This window comes from Peromyscus californicus, unplaced genomic scaffold (genome assembly GCF_007827085.1).
Source record: "Peromyscus californicus insignis strain IS unplaced genomic scaffold, ASM782708v3 Scaffold_22__1_contigs__length_63687245, whole genome shotgun sequence".
In the NCBI taxonomy this organism is placed as follows: Eukaryota; Metazoa; Chordata; class Mammalia; order Rodentia; family Cricetidae; genus Peromyscus; species Peromyscus californicus.
Genome location: NW_026294525.1, coordinates 26638897 through 26661764, shown reverse-complemented (window position 1 = coordinate 26661764; position 22868 = coordinate 26638897). Strand labels below are relative to the sequence as shown.

Sequence of the window (22868 nt, the reverse complement as noted above, 5' to 3'; positions counted from 1 at the left end):
AAGTGAGGATTCCCAGCTTGCATGAAATCAGGGCCCTGATGCCCAGGCGTCTGGAAGGAAGAAGGGAGTTAATTAAAGCAACAGCCCTCTTCTCAAACCTTCCTGAGTGGAACCAGGAAGGAAGGCTTATTTGATTTGATTTTCCTGAGACAGACCACCTTGCTAAGTATTCGCTTTTACGGCTATTGTGCATGGAAAATAACAGCCTGGAGGAGCAGTCTGGAGGAATTGGGTTACTCCTGCAGTTCTGTTATTGACCTGCCCCTCAGACAGGTGGGCTTTTAGTTGTTGAGCCGTGCTAAAATTGAACAAAGTTCCTGGGAGCAAATGAGCGTTTCCCATCATGTAGGCTGCAGATCTCACCAGCAGAAAATAAACGGAATGACATATCAATTAGGCAAGACCGAGGCACCCAATGATGGGGATGGAACTGCAACAGACAGCCAGAGCATACTTGGGGTAACAGAAATGCTTTTAAAAAAGGAAAGGCCTAAAAGGAACCAGGACAGCTCTGTGAGTCCCTTGCTTGTGACGCCTTGGTAACCAGTCCATTAAAAAACAGAGCCCCTTCCACTGAAATAAAATCCAGTCGGTGCTTGTCACGATTTTGTGCTGTGTGCAACCTGAAAAAAAGACACAGAAGTGCCTTTAGTTGGTGTCTCACCAAAGGCAGAATTCACATAGTGTTTCAGGTTATGCTGTCCTGATGGAAGGTCTTAATTCACATGTTTGCGTACGTGGGGTGTGTGTGTGTATGTATGTGTGTGTGTGTGTGTGTGTGTGTGTGTGTGTGTGTGCAGCCAATCACAGCAACAGCATCCTTTGTTTAATCTCCGCATAGTGACTAAATTGTCTCAATGATTGCCCATGGAGTTTATCTTGTGGGTAGAACTAGTGCTTGGCCATTTTAGTTTACTGCTAAATGAAAATGGACTAGCTGTCTAAGAGCGGCAAGGCTCTTAAAGCCACAGTACCGTTTCAGCGTGGCCATTGTCATTCAGCAGTGCTTCCAAACTGGATTCCCAATTGCCTCTCTAATGAAGGGTCACAGATGGCTGGGTAACATAATAAAGCAGGGCCTGACCGTGCATGAAACATGTCATTCTAGTATTCATGATCAGTTTGCTGTAAATGAAACGGACTGAGATAAACACAGAGGTGCAGAGTAAGCCAGTGTTTTTAATAAGTTGGATATTTGATATTCAACACCTTGACTTTAAACCAGTGTTGTTTAGCCCTTGTGGCTACTAGGGAAGCCCAGAGCTGAGGACAGGTAGATTTTTCTGGGTCGAGCTGTGCATGCACCTTGGCTGTAAGAATAGATGTGGTCCCTTTTGTCGTGTACTGATTATTCTATAATTAGCAAGAGGAGAGACGGGGCTGTGACAGTTAAATAACAGCACGGAGCATTCCTTTGTACATGGGAATAACCGGAGCTGGAAAACCGGCCAAAGAACAGGGTCTGAACATGGGAGGAAGGGGGGATGGTGGAGATCTCATCTGAAGAACACGTAAGCTGAGAGTTCTTTGTTTTTCTTTTCTGCTGTTTTTTTAAGCGAACGTTTCAGACCTCCCCTGTAGTGAAGCATTCCATAAACCAGAGTTTGTTGAAGGGGGTGGGATATGCAGTATAAACAAAGGCATAGGAAGTCGTTTTTTGTTGTCTATCTATGTTTCTCCATTTCCCACTACCAAGTCAAGGTTTTTATGAGAAGACATTTGTCACTGTTCAGCCCTCATATTTTTTTTTAAATAGATTAACATGCAAATTTCTAAGAATGTACTTAAGAATCTAGGCCAGTTCCCTGTCTTATTGCCCCACCAAGAGTTCTGGGGCCTGGTGGCAGTTTGCTGTGGCACTTTCTTGATGACACCATGCAGAGTAGTTATTTATTTATTTATTTATTTTCCCTGATACCCTCCATCAGGAATTCCTTTTCCAGATCCTCCAAGGCCTTGCTCACACAGGAAGCTTTCACGGCCGCCTCAGTAGAATCATTTACTCTGCTGGCTCAGAGCCCTGCCCTTTCAGAGCACTTACTACTTTGGAGTTGGCATGCGTAGAGCTATGAGGGAAGGATAATTGGGAAATACATTGAGTGTAAAGACAAGACAAGTTAAAGCTGACCAGCGCCATACAATTTACTTGCTCCAGCCATTAAATGTCCCTTAAAAGAATAGCTGTGGGTTTGGATTGATCTGAAATTATACAGTTTTAAGGCCCTTGTCTTCATCTTTGGGAGTTGGTTGACATGCTCTATGTGGACTTTGGGTGCCCATAAACTTAGACCATCTTGGGAGAGTGGGGTCATCCCCCACTTAGATGGTTTGGGAGATTGGTTTCATCCTCACCCCTACTTAGAGTCTCTTAGGAGGTGGGGGGTAATCTCTACTCAGACTGTTGTGGGGAGCATGGTGTTGGACTTAGTTTCAGCTGTGAATTTGACATAAACCTAGAGTCATCTGGGAAGAAAGGGCCTCAACTGAATAATTGCCTTAATCATACTATCATACTGGCCTGTGACTATGGTTATGAGGCATTTTCTTTTCTTTCTTTCTTTCTTTTTTTTTTTTTTCCTTCGAGACAGGGTTTCTCTGTGTAGTTTTGGTGCCTGTTATGGATCTCGCTCTGTAGACCAGGCTGGCCTTGAACTCATAGAGATCCACCTACCTCTGCCTCCTGAGTGCTGGGTAAAGGCATGTGCCACCACCACCTGGTGAGGCATTTTCTTAATTGCTAATTGATGTCGGAAGATCTAGACCACTGTGAGCAGCACCATCCCTAGGCAGGTGGGACATAAGCTATATAAGAAAGGTAGCTGAATATGCGGCTTCAACAACCCCAAGGCAGCTTTCCCTTGTGGTATCTGCTTTAAGCTCTTGCTCCGACTCTCTTCAGTGAAGGTCTGTAACCTGTAAGCTGAAAGAAACCCTTTCCTCTCCAAGTTGCTTTTGCTTATGGTGCTTATCATAGCAACAGAGATTAAACATGGACACACAGTCACCTTTCTTTAGACTGTGATGGGACAGCAATCATCCCAAGAGAGAAAGGTCATCTCTATAGTAATAAGGTAAGCCAGGTAGGATGGGGGGTGGGCACAGTGAGGCAAACTTTCTAGAAGCTGATGCAATCATAGAGCTATGTTACAGCAGGACAGGACATTATGTGACTGCTCAAACAGTGAAAAACCAGCTGGGACACCATGGCTAACCCACACCTGTGCTAACTTCCCTTGGCTTCATTGTGACGGCATCTCCACATCGTTAGTCTGGTAGAAATGTCTGCTTCAACCTCAACACTCCAGATGAGGACAGAATGGGGGAGGAAAGCCTCTTCCATGGGAAAGTCAGTCCTTCTCTCCATCCTCTGTGAATAACTCCCCTTCCTTAAAGTTCAGCTACCTAAAATTGGGGTGTAACTCAGAGGCCGCCGCTCTTCCATCTGCCACAATCTTCTCCCCAATTCCTTATTTTGTGACATCTCTAAATTCTCTCTCTGATGGAGACAAGAACCAGGCAACACTTGTTAGACGTTTCTGCTCTCTATTTCTGAGACGCCCCACCCCCCACTTTGATCAACAGCACCTAGAGCATCTAAGACAGTGGTTCTCAATGTGTGGGTCACGACCCCTTTGGACCATCAAAAAAAAACCACACAGATATTTATATTACGTTTCATAACAGTAGCAAAATTATAGTTATGAAGTAGCAACAAAAATAATTTTAAGGTTGGGTGTCACCACAACTTGAGGAACTGTATTAAAGGGTCACAGCATTAGGAAGGTTGAGAACCACTGTTCTAAGGAGAGAAGAGGCACATACCATTTTCACCATCTCAAGATTCCTTCCTTATACCAACTCTGGAGAGACAGGTCGTCACCACATTTAGACCATATGGCTCTTCCAGTCACACCTACATGGCCCTTGGTTTCCTGGATTCTCTATGTCTTGATGAGTCATGTGACTATGCCTGAACCTATTCTACCCAAGAAAGACATTGAGATAACGGGATTAGACCCACACTATGGAGACAATTGAATCCCAGGGCAAAGGAAAGATGGTTTCCTTAGAGCAAAATTAAGAGTGCTGCTGAGAAAGCAGGAGAGTGGATGCTGGTCAATTATGCTGTTAAAGGTCCGGCAGAGTAGTGGCCTCTGTGAGCACAAGCATGGCGTGTTGGAACTTTAGTGGTTTCTGCACCTATAGTTTGAGGACACAGCTTTCAATACATAAATAAACTCTTACTAACCCCTGTGCTTTCAAAAATTACTCATCCTTAATTCATAAGAGTCATATGTTAGGTTTAGAATATTGCAAAACATTACAACAGTATAAAGAAAAAAATAAAAAATATTTGTTATCTCACCACCCAGTGGTAGCACCACGTTACATTTAAAAGCTACCCCTTTTGCAAACGGATCATACCGCACATCTATTTTCAAACGTAAGAATTTTCTTTAATTCATTGAACTTTTGAACATTTATTTATGTGGGGGTGGATGCAAGAGCATGCATGTAGAAGTCAGACCTTCTACAATGTGGGCTCCGGGAATTGAACTCACATTGTCAGGCTTGGCAGCAAGTGTGTTCACCCACTGAATCCTCTCACCAGCTCCTTTAATATATATATATTTTTTAACTTGAACATTTTCTTGTTTGTCATAATGTCTCTAAAAGTTAGTGTTCTTGAGAGTTGCAGAATAAGTAGCAAGGGTTAGTTAGGCATTTCCCCCTTGCTCTATGCTGTCCGGACTCTTGTCTGCTGGTGGTAATGCTCTAAGTAGAAAAGCATGAGTGGGTTTGAAGGAGCTCAGGGGAACTGCAAGAACAGAGTTTTCCTTCAGAACTGACAACTCAAGGCTGTGACTGGCCCAGAAAATGAAAAGGAGGTGGCTGGGAATTACATCTGGGAAGCACCATGCCCCCATTTTACAATTCCTTTAACTGTTTTTGCATACAACACAGGACTTATAAGGAATGTATTTGGGAGATATAAAGAGAAAAGGAAATGAAATTAGAGGCAGGAACCCCAACTAGGCAAAGGACCATCTACCTCACCACCATCCCTTCACCTCCTTCCCTTCCAGCTACAGGTTCTCCCATAGGTAGCCTTCCACTGTCAGACTTATTAGAATGTCTGTAGCGACTGTGCCCACGTCTTTGCCTCCCCATTCCACCCCACTCCAATCTAACTTGACTTCCACCAGAGACACCCGATATAGCTGGATGCCGGCTTTGTCTTGCTGCCATAGCCATTTCCTGTGAAACTATGGTTCTTGAGCTATGTTGGGTCAACAAGAGTCGGACTCATCCAATTCTCGCATTCCTGGTCCCTCACATCCCAGGCCCAATGTAATGAATTACTTCAACATCTCTTCTTGAGTGACATAAAGGTGCTTGAAGTTAGTATGACCCCGAGTGACCCTGTGAACTTCCTAGGTGTTCAGTGAGTACTATCACTTGTTCAGTTGCTTGACCTGGAACTGAGAATTATCCCAGATATGTTAATGTACTTTGTGATCCAACCTGCTCTAAGTTCTGCTTCTGTTTCCTTCCTAGCTGTATCTCCAGACTGTCTATGTCTCTCTCCCTCTATTGCCCACTGTCTTGGCCTGAAAGTAGCATCCTATGTGCTCTGCCTTGTTACTTGAGATGTTTTCAAGCTATTGTCCAAGCAGTACCACCTGGGAACCCTAATCTGCTCATTCCATGTCAGCTGAATAGGCTGAAGAGCTGACTAGCACTCGTTAGTGTGAAACAGAACCCTCAGTGTGTTCTGCTAGGTCTCATGTGGCCTGCCTCTACTTGTCGGGCAGCCCCATCCTGTAGCACCCTCCCTCTGACACTGAACTTCAGCCCTACTGAGCTTCTTTCAGTGACTGATGCATGCCGTCTTCCCCATTACTTTATTAACTCAACAAATACAGAGTAAGCACCTACAGTGTGCCAGGTGCTGTTCTCAGTGCTGCTACCATAGTGAGCAAAACAGGCAAAAAAAGGTCCAGCGTGGTGCTCATGGACGGTTGGAGTGATGAAAGCCAGTGAGCAAGATAAGGAAAAACATGTATGCCAACTCGGATAGTGACAAAACCTACTAGAAAACATAAAGTAGTAACTGAGATAGGAAGCCCTTGGAGGGAAAATGGAGCTGCCATCTCAATAGAATGTTTAGGGGAGGCTGTCTTGAAAGGGAGATTGTGAGGAAGATTGTGACTTAGAGAAGTACGAAGAGGCTGCAGGGAATCTCAGGAAGTCAATGGCAGGAAGAAGTAGTAGAGCTCATGGAGGTCTTCGTTGGACACACTGAGGGTTAGCTTTTATTTAAAATGAGGTGAAGAGCCATTTGGCGGAAAGAAGACCCTGACTGGGGTGTGCCTCTTCATCTGCCATGTTAAGAAGAGAACACAGGGTAGGGTAGGCTGAGTTTTTCCCTCCCAGCATCTGCTTCCAAAATACCACACTGAGACTTATATTACTTATAAATGCTTGGCCAATAGCTCAGGCTTATTACTAAAAACTCTTACAACTTAAATTAACCCATTTCTATTAATCTACATTCTGCTACATGGCTCATGGCTTTACCTGTCCTCTAGCATGTCCTGCTCCCTCTGAGGCTCCTAGTGACTCCCCTAACTCTTCCCTCCTCCTTCCCATCATTCTCAGTTTGGTGTAGTGGGTAACTGCTCAGCCAATGTCCTTGGGCTACCTAGCCCGATAGAGGCGGTGCTCTTGCCTGCATATGTGACCTCCTGCCTGGGTGTGTGACCTCTTAAAAGGAAAGAGGGAGGGGTAATGTGTGTCTTCCTGGTGTGACTGGACACTGGACAGCCAGATGCTTTCACTATTGGACAGAGCAGAGGACAACTTCAGCTGTTTACTCAGTTCTGTATCCATAAGTGTATTTCCACAATGTATATTTTAATAAATCCCAGTTACCCATTAAACAGACTCGTGGATTGAGCTTAACAGTATGGCTTTCCCACCTAACTTCCTGCCTGGCTACTGGCCTGTCAGCTTTTTATTAAACAAGGAGAGCAATACATATTCACAGTGTACAGAAGGATTATTCCACAGCATTTCTCTCTTTTTGTCTAATTAAAAGAAATGTTTTAACTTTATTGTAGTAAGATTATATACAACAAAACAGTTATTAAGAATTACAGTAACAGTATCCAGTCCATTTGTATTTGACAAAATTAGAGAAAATACTCAATTATATATCCTATCTTGGTGAGTCTAAAATTTCACATCCAATTTATCTTTTATCAAAACTAAGAAAAACTATGACTATCTAGTCTTCAACTCTGTCAAAGACCCCAAAAGGGTGAATGAAATGTTACCTAACAACAGGGACATTAGGCTGCCTAGACAGTCACCCAAAGCTCTTCTATAACATTGGGGCATCCATCTTTGGCCCATAGGTCTAGGATAGCTGACAGACTTTTCTCAGAAGCAGGAAATTTTGAAGGACTGTCCTGCCTTGTCATGGCAAAGTTTGGTAGGAGTTTTTTTGTGTGTCCTGTTGGTCCAGTTTGGACAATAACGGTCAGCAATTGAGGCAAGGGCAGTTTCTTTGCCTGCATGGTTAGCTTTTGACATAAAGGAAACAAACTCCATATGGAGTTTCTTCCATGCCCATCATCTTCTCTGAAGTAGATTGCTGCTGTCAGGAGCAGACATGTCTCACTGTCATAAAAATCCTTAGATTATTAAACATATTAAATGTCGTATTCTGTGGGTCTTTGAAGTGTTTGAAGACCATCTATCTATCTAAATATATCTGTGTATGACCTTGAAAACATACCTAGTCTGACTATAAGTTTGACTGTTAACCTGTATTTTTAATTATATGTTACATTTTAAATGAGCTGTATAAACACAATAACCTAAACAAAAGTAGAACTATTACATACAGTATAACAAAATTAACTTTAAATTTGTATCAATAAACTAAAATCCATTCCAATGTAAAATATTTAAGTTTAATAGTTGTTTTTTGGATTAAAGTAGATTCAATAATCTACCTTTTATTCTGTCATTTCTATATCCTATCCCCTTTTTTTCTTTTAGAAAGAGATCTTTGAATCTAACTCCCTTGGTTTTTTTTGTTGTTGTTTTTTTTACCATGACCAATCATAATTTGCAACCAATCCCCCTAAACAAAAACAAACATCTATAATCCTTTTTTGGGGAATGTGAGCATAGTTCTCTAGACTGCTTCCTGTTGATTAGGGGCATTGGTAATCTTTGGGGGACCCTGAGAAAATTCAGGATTATGGTCAAGTCCTGAATGGAGTATTCTATGAGGCTGCATCATCTCAGTCAGCAACTTTGAAGCTGTTCCGGATATTGGATCACCTGGGCCATCCGGTTTTTATTGGTGTCTGGTTTCCTTGCTCTAAAAAATACACAAACTTTTAAAGATAACATGCATATCTGTATTAATACAAGTATAGACTATACACAAGTCAGAAATGCAAATAGACTAGACGTTGTTAATGTAATTCTTATCTGTATATATTTGTATATAGTTATTGTACTTATTGTATATAGTTATACTATGTTAGTTAAAACCTTCCCTTTATATTTAGACCAAAATGGGGGAAATGTGTCATATTTTGAATGTGTTCTGACAGAGGGTAGAGCCAGTGACTAGCTGACCAAAATTAACCACAGTGGTTTGGAGGATTGGAGACAGAGAGGAGACAGGAAGTAGTAAGGTGGGGCTGAGAGAGGATCTCAGCCTTCTGGATGGAGGAATGATAGAGGTAGGAAGTGACTGGTAACTGCTCCCTGCTACTCTGATCTTTCAGGTTTTTACCCTGATATCTGACTCCCGATTTTTTATTGATAAAGATTAATGCCGATTTTTTATTGATAAAGATTAATGCTTCAGGATAGGGGCTGAGCCAGAGGCAGGGACAAGGAGAAGGCTGCTGTAGTCACCAGGTGAGAAAAGGTAACACCTTGAAGGTCACACCAGTGACCTCATGAAGAGTGGCAGTGGCTGGCATCCAATAGGTGTTTTCTTTTTTTTTTTTTTTTTTTAATTCTTATTACATTTTTATTCATTTGTTTTGTGTAGGCTCCCAGGAATCAAATTCAGGACACCAGGGTTAGTAGCAGGTGTTGTTTTTTTCCTGCTGTTGAGTTATCTCACTGGCCTTAATTTAAGCTTTTTAAGCCTTCATGAAGTCTCTTTGCTGGTATGTTTTTAAGCTAGGATCTCACTAGGCTGCCCAGGCTGGTCTCTAACTCTTGGGCCTAAGGGACCCTGCTGCCTACGGAGGCGGCAGCTGGGACTACAGGTGTGCACCACCACAGGGAACTAAGTCTTGATGTCTTTTGAGCTCGTTATACGCTCTTCTTGGAACATCTTCTTACCTAACTTGCAGTCACATTCAGTCTTAGCACTTCCCACAGAGGGCCTGATGTCCATCCATGGGAGGGTCTCCTGTTGTACCCTTTGACCCGTACCCTACATCTTCCTTCCTGGCCTTTGCCACAGTTTGAAACTGGAGTACATGATCTCCAAATTCTCCAACCATTTCCATTCTCACCACTGGGTCTCCAAACCACTGGATCTCCAAACCATCACATGCCCTGACATTCGGTGAGTCTATCAAGCAGACGGGAGCTGTCACTGATGTCTAAGGCCAGGCTTTTAATGACTGATCTCATTAGCTCATCCTAAGAATGCTATGGGGCAGATGTTAGTCACCTCCCTTTACAGATGGGGAAACTGGGTGTGTGTCAGTGGCAGAACACTTGGCCTCACTTGGATAAAGGCCCTGGACTCACTCAATTCCAGCACCAAAAAGAAAAAGACAAAAAATAAAAAAATAAAAATATAAAAAAAAAAATCTGGAGATGAGGGGACAGCAGCGTGGACCCGGGTGACGTCTTCCATCCCACAAACTAGTGTGGAGCCAGAGAGAGAAGCCGTTCTCTCTGCTCTCTTAGTGCTTCTGTGGTATTCCTCCGTGCCATGCTACTCTGTCCAGTACTACAGAGCAGTCCCGGGAAAAGACAATTCCGCATATTTCAGGCCTTGGCTTCTTTGTCCCCTGGACAACTGACTTAAATTCCACCCTTGTCCCACTTCCATGGAGGGGGGGGTCTCCGCTCATGGCAGCGGTGTGGCTGCTTTTTCCCTCCTTCTGCCTTTTGTTCTTAAGAGGTGGTGCTGGGGATCGAACCCAGAGTCTTCCATGCTGGGCAAGCACTCTCCCACGGAGCGATTTCCCTGTTCTCTCTTTCTTTCCACTCACTCAGCCTCTGTGGATCGGGCAGTATTCAGCCCTGAGCTGGAGATACACCCCTGACTCTGGAGAGCACACGACACTTGTTTATCTAATGTCAGGTTTTTTTTCTCCTTCACCAGCAGCATTGACTCTCCCTCAGCACTGCTCCCTGTCACACTAATGGCTGGCCTCTGCTAACCTGGGTGGCCCTTTGGGCTGCCTCTAGGACCTGCATCTCATGGCTTCATTTTCTTGTCAGCCTGTCCCATCCTGGGCTCTGACCTCCGTTCTCCCCGCTCCCAGCGAGGCCTCATCGCTGGGCACTGCTGACCCTGCTCAGCTCTACTTTCTGGTTTTGCTGATGAGTCATCTTTCTCAAATCCACTATTTTTGCTCCATTGTCTCCAACAGGCCTGATTCTGTCCTGCTGTGTCCTGTTAGTCCCGAGTCTCAGGGACATCTCTGGTTTCTCTGATCTCTTAGCGGGGTGGAGGGGCTGTCTGTCCTCTCCCAAGGGGAGTAGTTCAAGTTGATGAAACTAGTGGAATTCTAAGTGGTGGAGCCGAGTGCCTGGAGACAAGTTGGAGCGACTGAAGTAAAACGGTTTGGAGCAGGGGCATGATAATTAGCTCTTTATTGTCAGTACGGTTAGAGTCGGCGGTAGTATGATTTATCCACAAACAGTGGCCATGTGCCAAGCGTTAGGCTTGATTAATGAGATCTGAGGGTGAGCCTCCTCGTCACAACCCTTCCCTGTCATGTGGTTAAACAGGTGGTGTAATCCACCATGTCACAAATGTGTGCAATTAACACAGGAGTCCAAACAATATGTAAGTCTGGAGCGGGTATGGTAGAAGAAGAAATGGATTTGTTTTAAAGACAAAAACATGATTCTTGTTCAGTCTACTCGAACATAAACTCCCAATAAGTCACTATGTCCTGATAACATAGAAAGCACACTCTACAAACAAATGCAAGTCCTGTATTTCTCATAATATTAAAGGAAGACCCAGAAAGGGTCATGTATTTCAATAATAGGAAAGCTACTAAATAAATTACCACATGTCCCATAAGGTGCCTTATGAACTTGAAAGTCTTTACTGGTATGAATTCATTTATTGATTTTAAAAATAAAGATGACTGAGAAGTGGCTAGTTTCTATTTTCCAAGGGGAACACAAGCCATCAGTGAGTTTAGAGAGCATAGAGATTTGAGAATTTAGGTATTAATCACAGTCTTTGAATATTTACTTGTACCTCCACAATCTTCTTTTATAGAAACCCTGAGTGGCCTGGACACCATTGTGAAGATCCCTCCCCACTTGCTGAGGTAAGAGATAACAACTGTAAAGATCGCCTTGGTTTATGGCAACAGTTCTCAACCTATGGGTCATGACCCCATGGGTCAAACAACTCTTTCACAGAGGTCACCTAGACCATGGGAAAACACAGATATTTACTTTATAATTCAAAAAAGTAGCAAAATTACAGTTTCTAAGTACCACCAAAAATAATTTTATGGTTGGGGATTACCAAACATGAGGAACTGTATTAAAAGGTCATCATAGCAATAACAAGGTTGAGAACCACTGATTTACAGTATTTCATGTGCTGAATAATTTTCATCTTGCATTGTTGGTTTGTTTGGTGCACACAAAGTGGGATATTTCATGGGACCTGATCCATTTCCATCTGGGTGTGGAGTGAGGCGGTGAATGAAATTAGTGATTCCAGGGAAATCAGTGAGCAGAAGGATGAACGTGGGCAAGGGCAGAAATGGGCAGAGCTAACGCTGAGAGTGGACAGAGAACAAAGCCTTCCAGGGAAGTACAGAGAGCAATTCATTCTCTGGGAAATGCAGTCAGTCCTGGCTGGAGTGAGCCTAAGTGCCTCCCAGCCCAGGCAGGACGCCATCTTGCTGGTGGGAATCTGAAGTCACCTGCAGAAGCTCTAAGACATGAACCTATTTCTATGCCTTCCTGGCCTTCCCATGTACATTTTTTCCTTCTTCCTCATTGTGAGAGAAATGCATGTCCTGTATAAACAATAGGGAAAGAAAGAAAGAATAAAAAAAGAGTATTGTTCACAATCATACACATAGGGATAATGACTAAAGCCAGTTTAATAGATTTTCTTAAATCTTTTGCACATACATATAGAACATACAAACGAATATGACACTTTTCTCACAACTTAGTTTTCTGCTTGTTTTTTACTTCCTACTATATGAAATGTTTCCTAAACCAATGTTTCCTTCAAATTAAAATACTGCATTTTTAATCACACAGCTGTAACTTAATTTATTTAGCGGTTTTTTTATTATGAAAACACTTGACTATTTCTGGGTTTCCCTGTGATATTATGAGAAATACTGAACTTACAATCATTTGCAGAGTGTGTTTTCTACATTGTCATATCACAGTGATTTACTAGGAATTTCCATTAAGTAGATGGAACAAGAATTATGCTTCTGTCTTTAAAGCAATGTATTACTTCTGCTATCATATCTGCTCCAGACTGACAGGTTGTGGGGACTCCCATGTTAATCGAAGTTGTATCGAACTTACAAATGGACAGAATGACAGCAACACACGTGGCTAGCAGAGAGCTATCCCAGAAGGCCTTGTAAGCACTACAAAGACATGCTAGTTCAGAGAGGTCTTCTCCTGCTTCTCAACCCCCATGTGGACCCTTTCTTGAAACTGATTTGCTCAACACGGACTTTGCCACACCAGCTTTTCCATCTCACCTTTCACAGACACTCTCCCGCTTGACAAAGGAAAAGGGCAAAGCTGTTGCCATCCTGGGTCTGCTCTGGTGGGTTGTCGTAGGATGGGAAGCCATCATCCCAACACAAAGAACTGTGAGAACACCAGTCCTTCAGTACAGGAAATGATGATAAGAACAGGGAACATTTCTTTGCACAACTTGGGTAATTTGACTTCTTGGTTTTCAGCAAACTTGAAGGAGACCTAATCCAGCTATAAGATGATAAATGAAAATATCTTTTGCTAAGTCTTCTTCATTTCATGTAGACATAAACAGGCAAGGTTTCTTATTGTTTCATCTACTAAATAACGCAGACATAGAATTGATGCTAAGCCAGGCTTTATCATAAACAGTGGGTAAATATCCATCCATAGATAAATGGGCTCATTGAAGGAATCAACAAATCCTATCCATTTCTTTAGAAATGTATTTCCAATGAAATTGCTCTTTCCCTGTTAACATATTAGCATTCTTATAAATAATTGTTAATGTTCTTTGGATCAATTGTGTGCATTAGTAATGATAGCTCAAAGTGAAAGGAAATCGAACACTTTTAAGCTCTGCAGTCCCAGGACGTTTTTAAAAACATCATTTTATGTATACTTTGTTACAAAAAGCATAATATGGAGATTCATAAAAGCCTTTCAAGCATTAAGTCATATTATATTTAGAAAAAATTCTGTGGGGGAAGTAGATGGAAATGAGAGTTCAAGGAGAGAAAGAGAGCAATGCAGTGTTTCTTATTGTTAAAGCTGAGTTTGTTCTCGTGATTTTGGTGGATTAAAGTAGTTTTCAGGTTGCTGTGGTTCTTAATTAGGGTTCACTAGATACATTTTAAAAGATGATATGTCTTAAATGGAATTTTAAATAATTCCAATATGCAGCAACTATCACCTTTGTGATTAAAATTATATTGGAAAAAAATCTCAAATTTAAAATACATGAAAACTGAATCTTAAATTTTCCTTGATGATATAAGCAAAAAAAAAAAAAATCATCTTGACCACTCTTCGGCAGGTTTTTTCCCAAACTGAAGTATTACTCAATGTGAAAATGAGGCTTCTGGGGGTCTGGGCCTGTGGTGGGGGCTCAGCCTCCAGGGCGGGGATAGCGGATAACAATGGTGGTAGAGTAGAGGTCTAGTCTGCTCTGTCCACAGGCAGCTGGTGGCCCCCTGAGGTGCCTCAGCAGAGAAGGACTCAGATAAGGGCCTGAGTTGGATCTTAAGGATCCACATGTGGAAGGAGAGGGCCAGCCTTACAAAGATGTCCCCTTACCTTCATCCATGTATTGTGGCACATACACGTACACACACTCATACACATACGCACACACACACACATACAAACACCACCAACAACAATAACAACAACAACCACCACATAAATAAATTGTAATAAAAATAATAAAAGATAACTGGTATTTTTGTCACATGTTGGGGGGGCACGTGAGTTGGAGACAACACCACTCTGTTGGTGCTAGGGACATGCCTTTGGTCCTCTTTTGTCCAGTGCTGTTTACCTTCATTTCATAGGCAGCTGACCATCTTGTATACCCTAGGAGATGTTAACAGAATTTGTGGGACGGGCTCCAGAGGAAGAATTATGGATTGGCTATGTCTACAGGAGTCCTTACCTAGAACCATCATTATCTAGAATATAATTTAAAGTATTTATCCTGGTGACGGAGAACTGCAACATCATCTTTGTAGACAGCAGAATGTACATTAATGTATTTTAGGTGCACAGCAAAGTCCGTCCAACGTTGTCTCGTCAGGCACTGAGCGATGTGAACAGGCCTATCAGCTAGCTCCTGTCAGAGACTTTCAGTTCTAGAAGGAAAGACTGTAGACAAACACGGCTACCCTGTTCCATAGCATGGATTTATCAGTCGTTCATACTTGTGTAAGGAGGCTTCGGGAGGCCTGTGAGTCATAGCAGTGGGAGCCTCTCAGAGCCTCTTAAAGAACACAGGAGGAAGCCATAATTAGAGCAAAGAGGAGCTGTGGAATCGACAGCAGTGTGCATAACTACACTGTGTTGTTATTAGGGACGCGGTACGATGAGATATGACAGAGACTCATCAACTCGGATTCCTTGTTGTGAGTCGGTTCTTTCACGTGGAAATTGATTCATCGGCCAGGCCCTGTGCTGTTCTCTTTTTGTTGTTGTTTCGCTTTTATCGATTGACTGATTGATGACTGATTTTTGAGGGCAGCATCTCTAAAAGCTTGTTTGGGACTGGGCCAGAGGGACTCATTCCGACGCCCAACCCTGGGGCTGTGCTATGCTTTTGGTCTTCCTTCACTCTTGCTCTTGTGCTAAGTAGATGAGCATAATTACTGATATGGCTTTGATCATTTGTGCACAGTAGTAATGAGAGCACCAGTCAGAAGCATGCTGAGCGCTTGAGCGACCTGTGTTGTATTACCTTCCCCTGCTTGCTTAGGCGATTGCCTTTAAAGACTTCTCAAACAAGCCTGCGTGCAAATGAATATGCACGACTAAAATGATTGGTGAATACATAGCGCCTATTTGGGGAGGAACCCCCTAGTGGGAGTTAAGGAGCCATCAGGAGACACTGCCTATGCAGGAAGGTGCAATGAACTTGTCCTCTGGACTACTCGTTAAATTGGTGAGTGGATAGTCATTTTCTTCCTTCTGCCTGCCATTCATTTAGCTTTGCTTTTGACTCTGGAGATGAGCATTCATGGTCCTGATTTGTCGGGCAGAGCTTGCACTCTCCTACCCTTTGTTCCCTACCTCCATCGCCTTGAACCTCAAGGTCCTACCTGCGGTTTTGGAAGATCAAATAAGACCTATCAATTCAGGTGCGGTTGTAGCGCCCCTTTACTCCCGAGGCCATCTGTAGGTCAGGTGAGGGAGACCAGCTCCCTCTACTTTTGAGCAGGGAGAAATGAGGACTATGTAGATAGAAATATAGAGGAGACAGACAGACAGAAATCACAAGATAGCCTCGGGAGGACCTGGGTCCAAACCCACCGGCCCCTTCTGTCTCTACTAAAGGGCTTTTAAAGGAATGCCAAGGGGTGGAGCAATAGACCTCCCCCCAGCACAGCCAAGTGCAGACCATCCCAGACACCTGGTGACCTTGCACACACGATCAAGCCATCGCCTAATGCGGCCTTGCTGGGTAAAGCAAGCTCAGATCTTACTAGATCGCCATTTCCATGTCTTGTTTTACACACAGTCAGTTCAGAGTGTTTCCCAGCACTGACTTTGTAAAATACTTCTGACCACGGTCAATGATTCCACTGCGGTTCTAGTTTTCTGACCCAATGATAAAACAGGCATCAAAGTTCGCATTAAAGTTCCCATTAGTTTGGTTATATCACAGACCAAACTAATGGGAGCTTTAACGGTAGCTTTCTGGCCCAGTGGTAGCCTTACCTAGCAGGGAACACCAAGCCTAAGCCCCGCTGAGGTGGCACATCTTTCAACAATATTTATCTTTTGGCAAATCGCTACGTCACCCTTTCTGTGTGTCGTAGTCCTTGGGGGAGGCTTGTTATTCAGATGCCCAAGTCTGTCTTACCTGAAATTTGCAGTTTGCATTTCTCTTCTCCATCTGTTGAAAGGGCAGGACCTCGTGCCTGAAACATGGACCTTTCAATAGCATTGTTCTTTGTTATTTGTAACAGTTGCTTCTCCCAGATGGGTCTCAACTTGCCAGCCCATTCCCCGGGGATGCTCTTGTCAGAGGGACTTTCCCAGTATTCTCTGCCCCTCAGTGTCCTGTCTCCCCACCTGCCCAGCCCTCTCTTCTCTCCAATGGATTGCAGACCCCATATTCGGGTAACTGTGAATTTGGACACCCTAGCTGGCATGGTTCTGTGTGAATCCATACGAAAGGGGCTTTTCCCTTCATATCTAAATGAACTCAGACACCTCGGGTCTCCACTGCGTTGGTAGACCTGGTTGGCTTTCAGATTTACAATCTCATCTTGCCTGTCCTATTTCCACAGTGAGTCTCTTATCTGAGATCAGGATTGAAGTGAGACCAAGATATACAGTTAGATCCTGTCTTTAAAGGATTTGTCGTTTGTTTCATATTTTGGGGTTAATGTTGATTTCTAAATGGTATATTAAACTATCTTCCTGATGTGTTAGTGTTCCCTTAGATGTTGTGCCTAAGGCTATATGAAGGGTTCACCCGCCCAGGTCTGGTCCTGCATTCACACTGCCAGGAAGATCCCACAGCTACTGTGTGTCCACTTTCCCGGTCAGCCTTCTGCAGCCATGTTTAGTGAAATGCCTCGCCTCTTATAGAGTTTACTAGCACTGCCCAGTCACTACCCCATTTATATCCCAGAGCCGCTCCTAAGTTGCAAGAGAGCATACCTGCCATCGATGATGAGTATTTTATATACCAAAGCTGAGACCTGAACAGCTGGTCAAGAAGTGCTCGGTTTATAACCCAATGTTTCTGCTTTGTACGGGGCTCTGAAGTAGTGGGACATATTCAGGTTGTCCTCTTCATCATGATCGTCTCCTGTGTATTGTCTACAGCCTTTCTTCCTTACTTTGTTGGCTTGAACATGGCCGAGGTCCTTTCTCACCCTGGCGTGTGGACATGGTCCTGCTCCTCCGAGTCTCATCATGTTTTGGTGTGATTCTGCCGTGGAGCTTATCTGCCACATCAGAAGTTATTGAGGGATCAGTGACCAGTTCCTATGCTCAAGCATTCATTTATGTCCCCCAGTTCAGTTCCTAATAGACCTTTTGGGGATGAAAACGGCCTCTCCAAGTGTCTCATCATTCATCCCAGGGATTGTGCATCTCATTTCCTAGATTCTTAGAAAATACAGTATTTGGGAAAATCGTCAATAGAATTGAATCTCAGCTCTGGTAGTAGACCTTTTAATATCTTACTGACTGAGGAAAACTCATACCCAACTCATTGGCCCCAGCTAGTGTAGACTTAGACCTCTTGCGTTCTACGTGATCAAAGCCCTGCTCAATGGGATGGGTCTTAGTATTACATCATTGGTCGGGTGGGAGAGGTAGTCAGGACCCTGGTCCCTTATCCCATGCCAAAGGATGCTGAATACACAAACGCTTTCATTCTCAGTAGATGCCGAAGAGAAATTCTTGGCCCACGAAGTTTTTTTCTTTGGATTGTATTGGATTGTAAACCAAACACGTCTAGACCATTCGATCTGGCCTCAGCGGCTTTGGTACATGAAACACAGGGCACCTATGGCAGGTATGTCTTAATTTAACTCGTGAGTGGCTCTAGGATAGAAGAGGGATGAGGACTCAGAAGTGACTGGCCCAACTCCCAACATGAATTCATGTGTAGCGTTCCTGATGTAAAGAATGAACAAAGAACCTTGACTCCTAACAAAACACAAGAGTGTCCTTTCCTTATAGTCAAGGTACTTATACCGGTCTAGCTGTGATAAGACCATCGAGGGAATCCTCGAGCTGTCTTGTTCAAAGGCAGCCGCTGGCAGCAGACCTCTGGTCAGTGCTGCACTGGGAACAACGGCAGCCATCTCTCCAATGTTACTAGCTCAGCTGCCATTTTGCTTTCCTTCTCCATGATACTTTGAAGCCAACATCAGCTTAATTACTTTCTCTTGCCAGTTGTACTTCCAAAACCAACCAACCAACCAAAACAACTCTGTCGACTTTATTACCATATGTCCTTGTGTGTCTTCCACCCTACTTCTTCCTCCAGCCTTCTGCTTTAGTGTGGCTGCCTGTTCCAGACTCGTCTTGCAGCTAACATGCCCAGACATCCATTCCTCCTTACCTTGACTTAGGGACCGCCTGGCCTTTCCCACAGGTGAAAGAAAGTGTATTCGTCAGCATTTGTGCTTGGAAAGGAGCATCCATCCCAGCTCTCCATTCTTGGTATTGTTTTCTTTTCATGGCTTTTTTTTTTTTTTTTTTTTTTTTTTTTTTTTTTTTTTTTTTTTTTTGCTGTGTTGACCTATTTCATTTTAGTTCTGTGCTTTGAGCCCTAGAATCATGGCTGCATGATGCATGATACTTTTTTTGTTTGTTTGTTTGTTTGTTTGTTTGTTTGTTTTTTTTTTTTTTTTTTAGCTTTGACTGAGAAAACCTCTCTGTATCAACGGGGAAGGACCACAACTTAGCATGTCAGCAGAGATGTCTGCAGCTGCCATGGGAAGGCAGTTTCGGTCTTATCAGTGGAGTTCCTGCCTTTTTTCTCCCTTCTTTTTCTTTCTTATAGTTGTGTATGTGTGAATTATGTGAAATCAGAGGGCAGCCTCTGGTGTTGGTTCTCATCTTCCACCTTGTTTGAGACGAGGTCTCTTGTTTTGCTGCTGAGTACCACAAGGTAGCTGGTCCCCAAGTTCCTGGAGATTCTTATCCTCCCTCACCTTGCTGTACAGGTACTGACATTATAGATAAGGGAAAGCACTTCTGGCTGGCTCGGTGGATTTGGACTCAGGGTATCAGTCATGCTTCCACAGCAAAGTGCTTTACCCACTGAGCAGCCTTTCCAGCCCCTAGTCCCTGCCTTTCTTATGTAGTGAAGAGGCACCCATAGACTCTGTCACCTCCCACTGTGGAGCAGAGGAAGCAAAGGATGCTGGGTAGGATCCCAGGCCAGCCCATCAGCTGGGCTAGCTGAAGAGTAAACATTAGCACACAGCAGGGCAGGTGCTTCCACAAGACTCCAGACTCTTTGCTACAGGTGGATTGCAGGCACTTCTGGGTAGAAGCTCATTGCTGTGATGTCTCATGCTTACTTACCCCTTCCTTTCCTCCCTGCCATAGCTGACTTCTCTTTGAAGAGTCACACAGATGTAAATGCATTTGAGCTTTATTGAGCCAAGCTCTGTTGAGTTTTGCTAGCTTTTTACCAGGAGGAAAAAAAAATACTTAATAGGAACTTTAAAAATTATTGGTTATTCTAAGCCTGATTGGTTTTCTGTTTGGGGAGAATTCTTGATCTTAGTCTGAAGGGGAAGCTGGGGAGACATTGTCAACCTTGCTGGGGCACAGTGGGAAGCTTTTCAATGAAGTCTTGTTATGAAAAAAAGTCTAGCACCCCCAAAGCAGTTTGTATTAAACAGGTGAGTAAAATGGTGTCTCAGTGTTGGGTACAAAAGGCTTCCATCCAAGACAAAGCTCCATGCATGGAGAGTGGTTTTAGCCATGCTGGCCCTGAAACCTGTCTCATAAACCAGATCTGGCAGCTTCTTTGTCTTTACCACTGCATTGGAAGATGGGGTACCCCTGTCACCTTTGACTTAATGTATGTGACAACACTAAACCACTTTCTAATGTATAGGCAGCTTCTTCCCTGCATGACTGTCAGAGGCAAACTGGTCCAAATGGTTCTCGAATTCTATTCCCTTTGATAAGCAAAACTGCAATTAGCCTTACATGTCAGCTGCTGGCTCATCGCCCAACCTAAAAACCACTCTTTAAAGTGATGCAGTCTTCACTTGCAGAAGCCATAAAATGTAGTGAAGACATGCAGCCTCCACCCAAGCTACGATGGAGGAATTGTCAGCCTTGGTCCAGTTCTTCTATGTGTGTTTTTCATAACTGATTATGTGGGTAATTTTAGAGCAACATCCTTGCTTTAATTTCAAAGTGTGCCTCTGAGGAATTGTTTGCATTCTAAGTGATGCATGTGACACCGAACCCATCAGTTCCATGTTGTCAGTGGCTCAGGGACTGTTTGTATCTCTCCTCTTCACTCTTTCGGGCACAGTGTCTTTCGCAGACACTTGTTACAAAGACTAGAATTATGCTTTGTTTCCTGGGAAATTTTTATTCAATATTTTATGTCTTGCCTTATGTTTTTATTTCGCTATTTAGATATAGGCAAAATGTATCTGTATCAATCTCGGTGTCTCGGTGTTATTGTGTAGCTACACAAAGACTTGACGTCTTTTTCAGGGTGAGTTCAGTGAATTTGACACCAATCTCACTTTGCCTATTTTAGAGGCTAAGGCTGTATTAATATGGCGCTTCTTAATATGCTCAGGAGCCACACTTTCCCATCTAAGTTTGGGGCATCTTAGAACACAAGCTCCCAAATTTCAAATTTAGTTATGGTTTAGGGACCCTTTGAGGTACTATGCATGCTGGTCTCACTGGCCCCATGAGGCAGTCCAAACTCTATAGCTTGTTGAGCCGTGGAGCTGAGGTGGTGAAGGATGCTCCTGAGCCAGCCAAGGGAGATCCAGGACAACTGGATGCGAAAGGTTCCCCTTGTTAAGTCATTGCAAGGTAATACTTCTTCCATGGTTTAACATGCAGGTCTGTCTGTCTGTCTATCCTCTCCCCCAACCTCCCTCTCTCTAATTATGGGAAGAACTAAGACCCAGAGAACTTAATTTCATATGGAAAGTTATTTGATGAAGCACCATCCCTGAAATTTTTTTCTGGAAAATGTGCTATTTTGCCACCACTAATGAGCACAATATAATGTTCTGATGTGGGAATATGCGTTTGCACGCCTTGCATCAAGACAAATTTCAGTGCAATTTCCAAAGAGCCCCAGCTTTGAAAGAGTATCCTGTATTCAGACCAGGAGGCAAGTCATGAATTATTAGCGTGATCACGATTAGTATGTATGCATGGCTTTGCCAGGAAATGACCTAAATTGACTTTTCCTCTTTGGAAGGCAGAGGAAACCCCAAAGATAAAAGAGACTCTGGTCTGGAATTGATGTGAATACCCACCGGGAAAGCCTGAGTAATTATGTAATTAAATAAGTAACTCTGATTTCTCCCACTTCTGCTGCCTTGACCCTGGAAAGAGTTTATGGCAGCAATTCTTAAGGCCCCTTCAATCAGGTGAAGATGAGTGAACCTGCAGATTTATTGATAGAAAAGTTAATGTAGGCTAATTTTTTGTGCCATAGCTGAAGAAATGTGCCCAGGATATATTATATTCTGAGTTGGAGCAAACCTAGTTTTTCAATAAAATGAAATCCAGAGGAAGTCGTTATGCTTAAAAGATTTTTTCTCCCTTCTGAAACTATAACTTCTCTGTTGCTTGCTTTCTGTTGTAACCCCCATTTTGTTTCTTTCTGTATTTACCAGCTGGGAGAAAACTTTTCAAACACAAAAGGGGTTTTGTATGCAGATCCTAGAGGCAGCTGGCTGGGCAGGGAGATGGGGGAGAGGAGGCATAAAGCTGTGTGCAGTGTACACTGTTATCACAGAGGTGCAGAGGAATGGGAAGAGCAGAGTGTGGGGTCTGAGGATAGGGGATCCCATCACTAAGCACTGGAGAGGGCTGACAGGTTTAGCGCTGACATTTTTCAGTTAAACCCTAAAAAAAAGCTGGCTATGGGGAACTGTTGGGGAATATTATTTTCAGGTGAGTTACTTTTGTTTATGTTGCATTTGTTTAACTCTGTGAACCTGTGTTGCTGTGCCTGTGTAAAGCACCTGACAGTCTAATAAAGAACTGAATGGCCAATGACAAGGCAGGAAAAAGGATAGGCGGGGCTGGCAGGCGGAGAGGATAAATAGAAGGAGAAATCTGGGCGGAGCAAGAGGAAGAGAGATGGAGAAGTGATAAGAAGTAGCCAGAGAAGGAGGAGGACTCCAGAAGCCAGCCACCCAGCTACACAGCAAGCCACGGAGTAAGAGTAAGATTTACAGAAGTATGAGAACAGGAAAAGCCCAGAAAGATGGGATAATTTTAAGTTGAGGAAAGCTGGCAAGAAACAAGCCAAGCTAAGGCCAGGCATTTATAAGTAATAATAAGCCTCCGTGTGTGATTTATTTGGGACCTGGGTGGCGGACCCCTCAAAAGAGCAAAGAGCTAAAACAACCAATAACAGGAAACAAGGCTAGTAACATGACAAAGCTGGAAATGGAGACGGAAGCCTT

General features: G+C 43.4%; 1 protein-coding gene across 1 annotated transcript in view; it reads left to right on the top strand.

Annotated features, from left to right (window-relative positions):
- Nucleotides 1-22868, top strand: part of Arfgef3 (ARFGEF family member 3) — a 164761-nt gene that overhangs the window by 1222 nt on the left and 140671 nt on the right. Inside the window, exon 3 of the mRNA XM_052751124.1 lies at nt 11522-11573. Within this exon, the coding sequence (XP_052607084.1) occupies nt 11522-11573 (52 nt within the window). The remainder of the gene's footprint in view (nt 1-11521; nt 11574-22868) is intronic.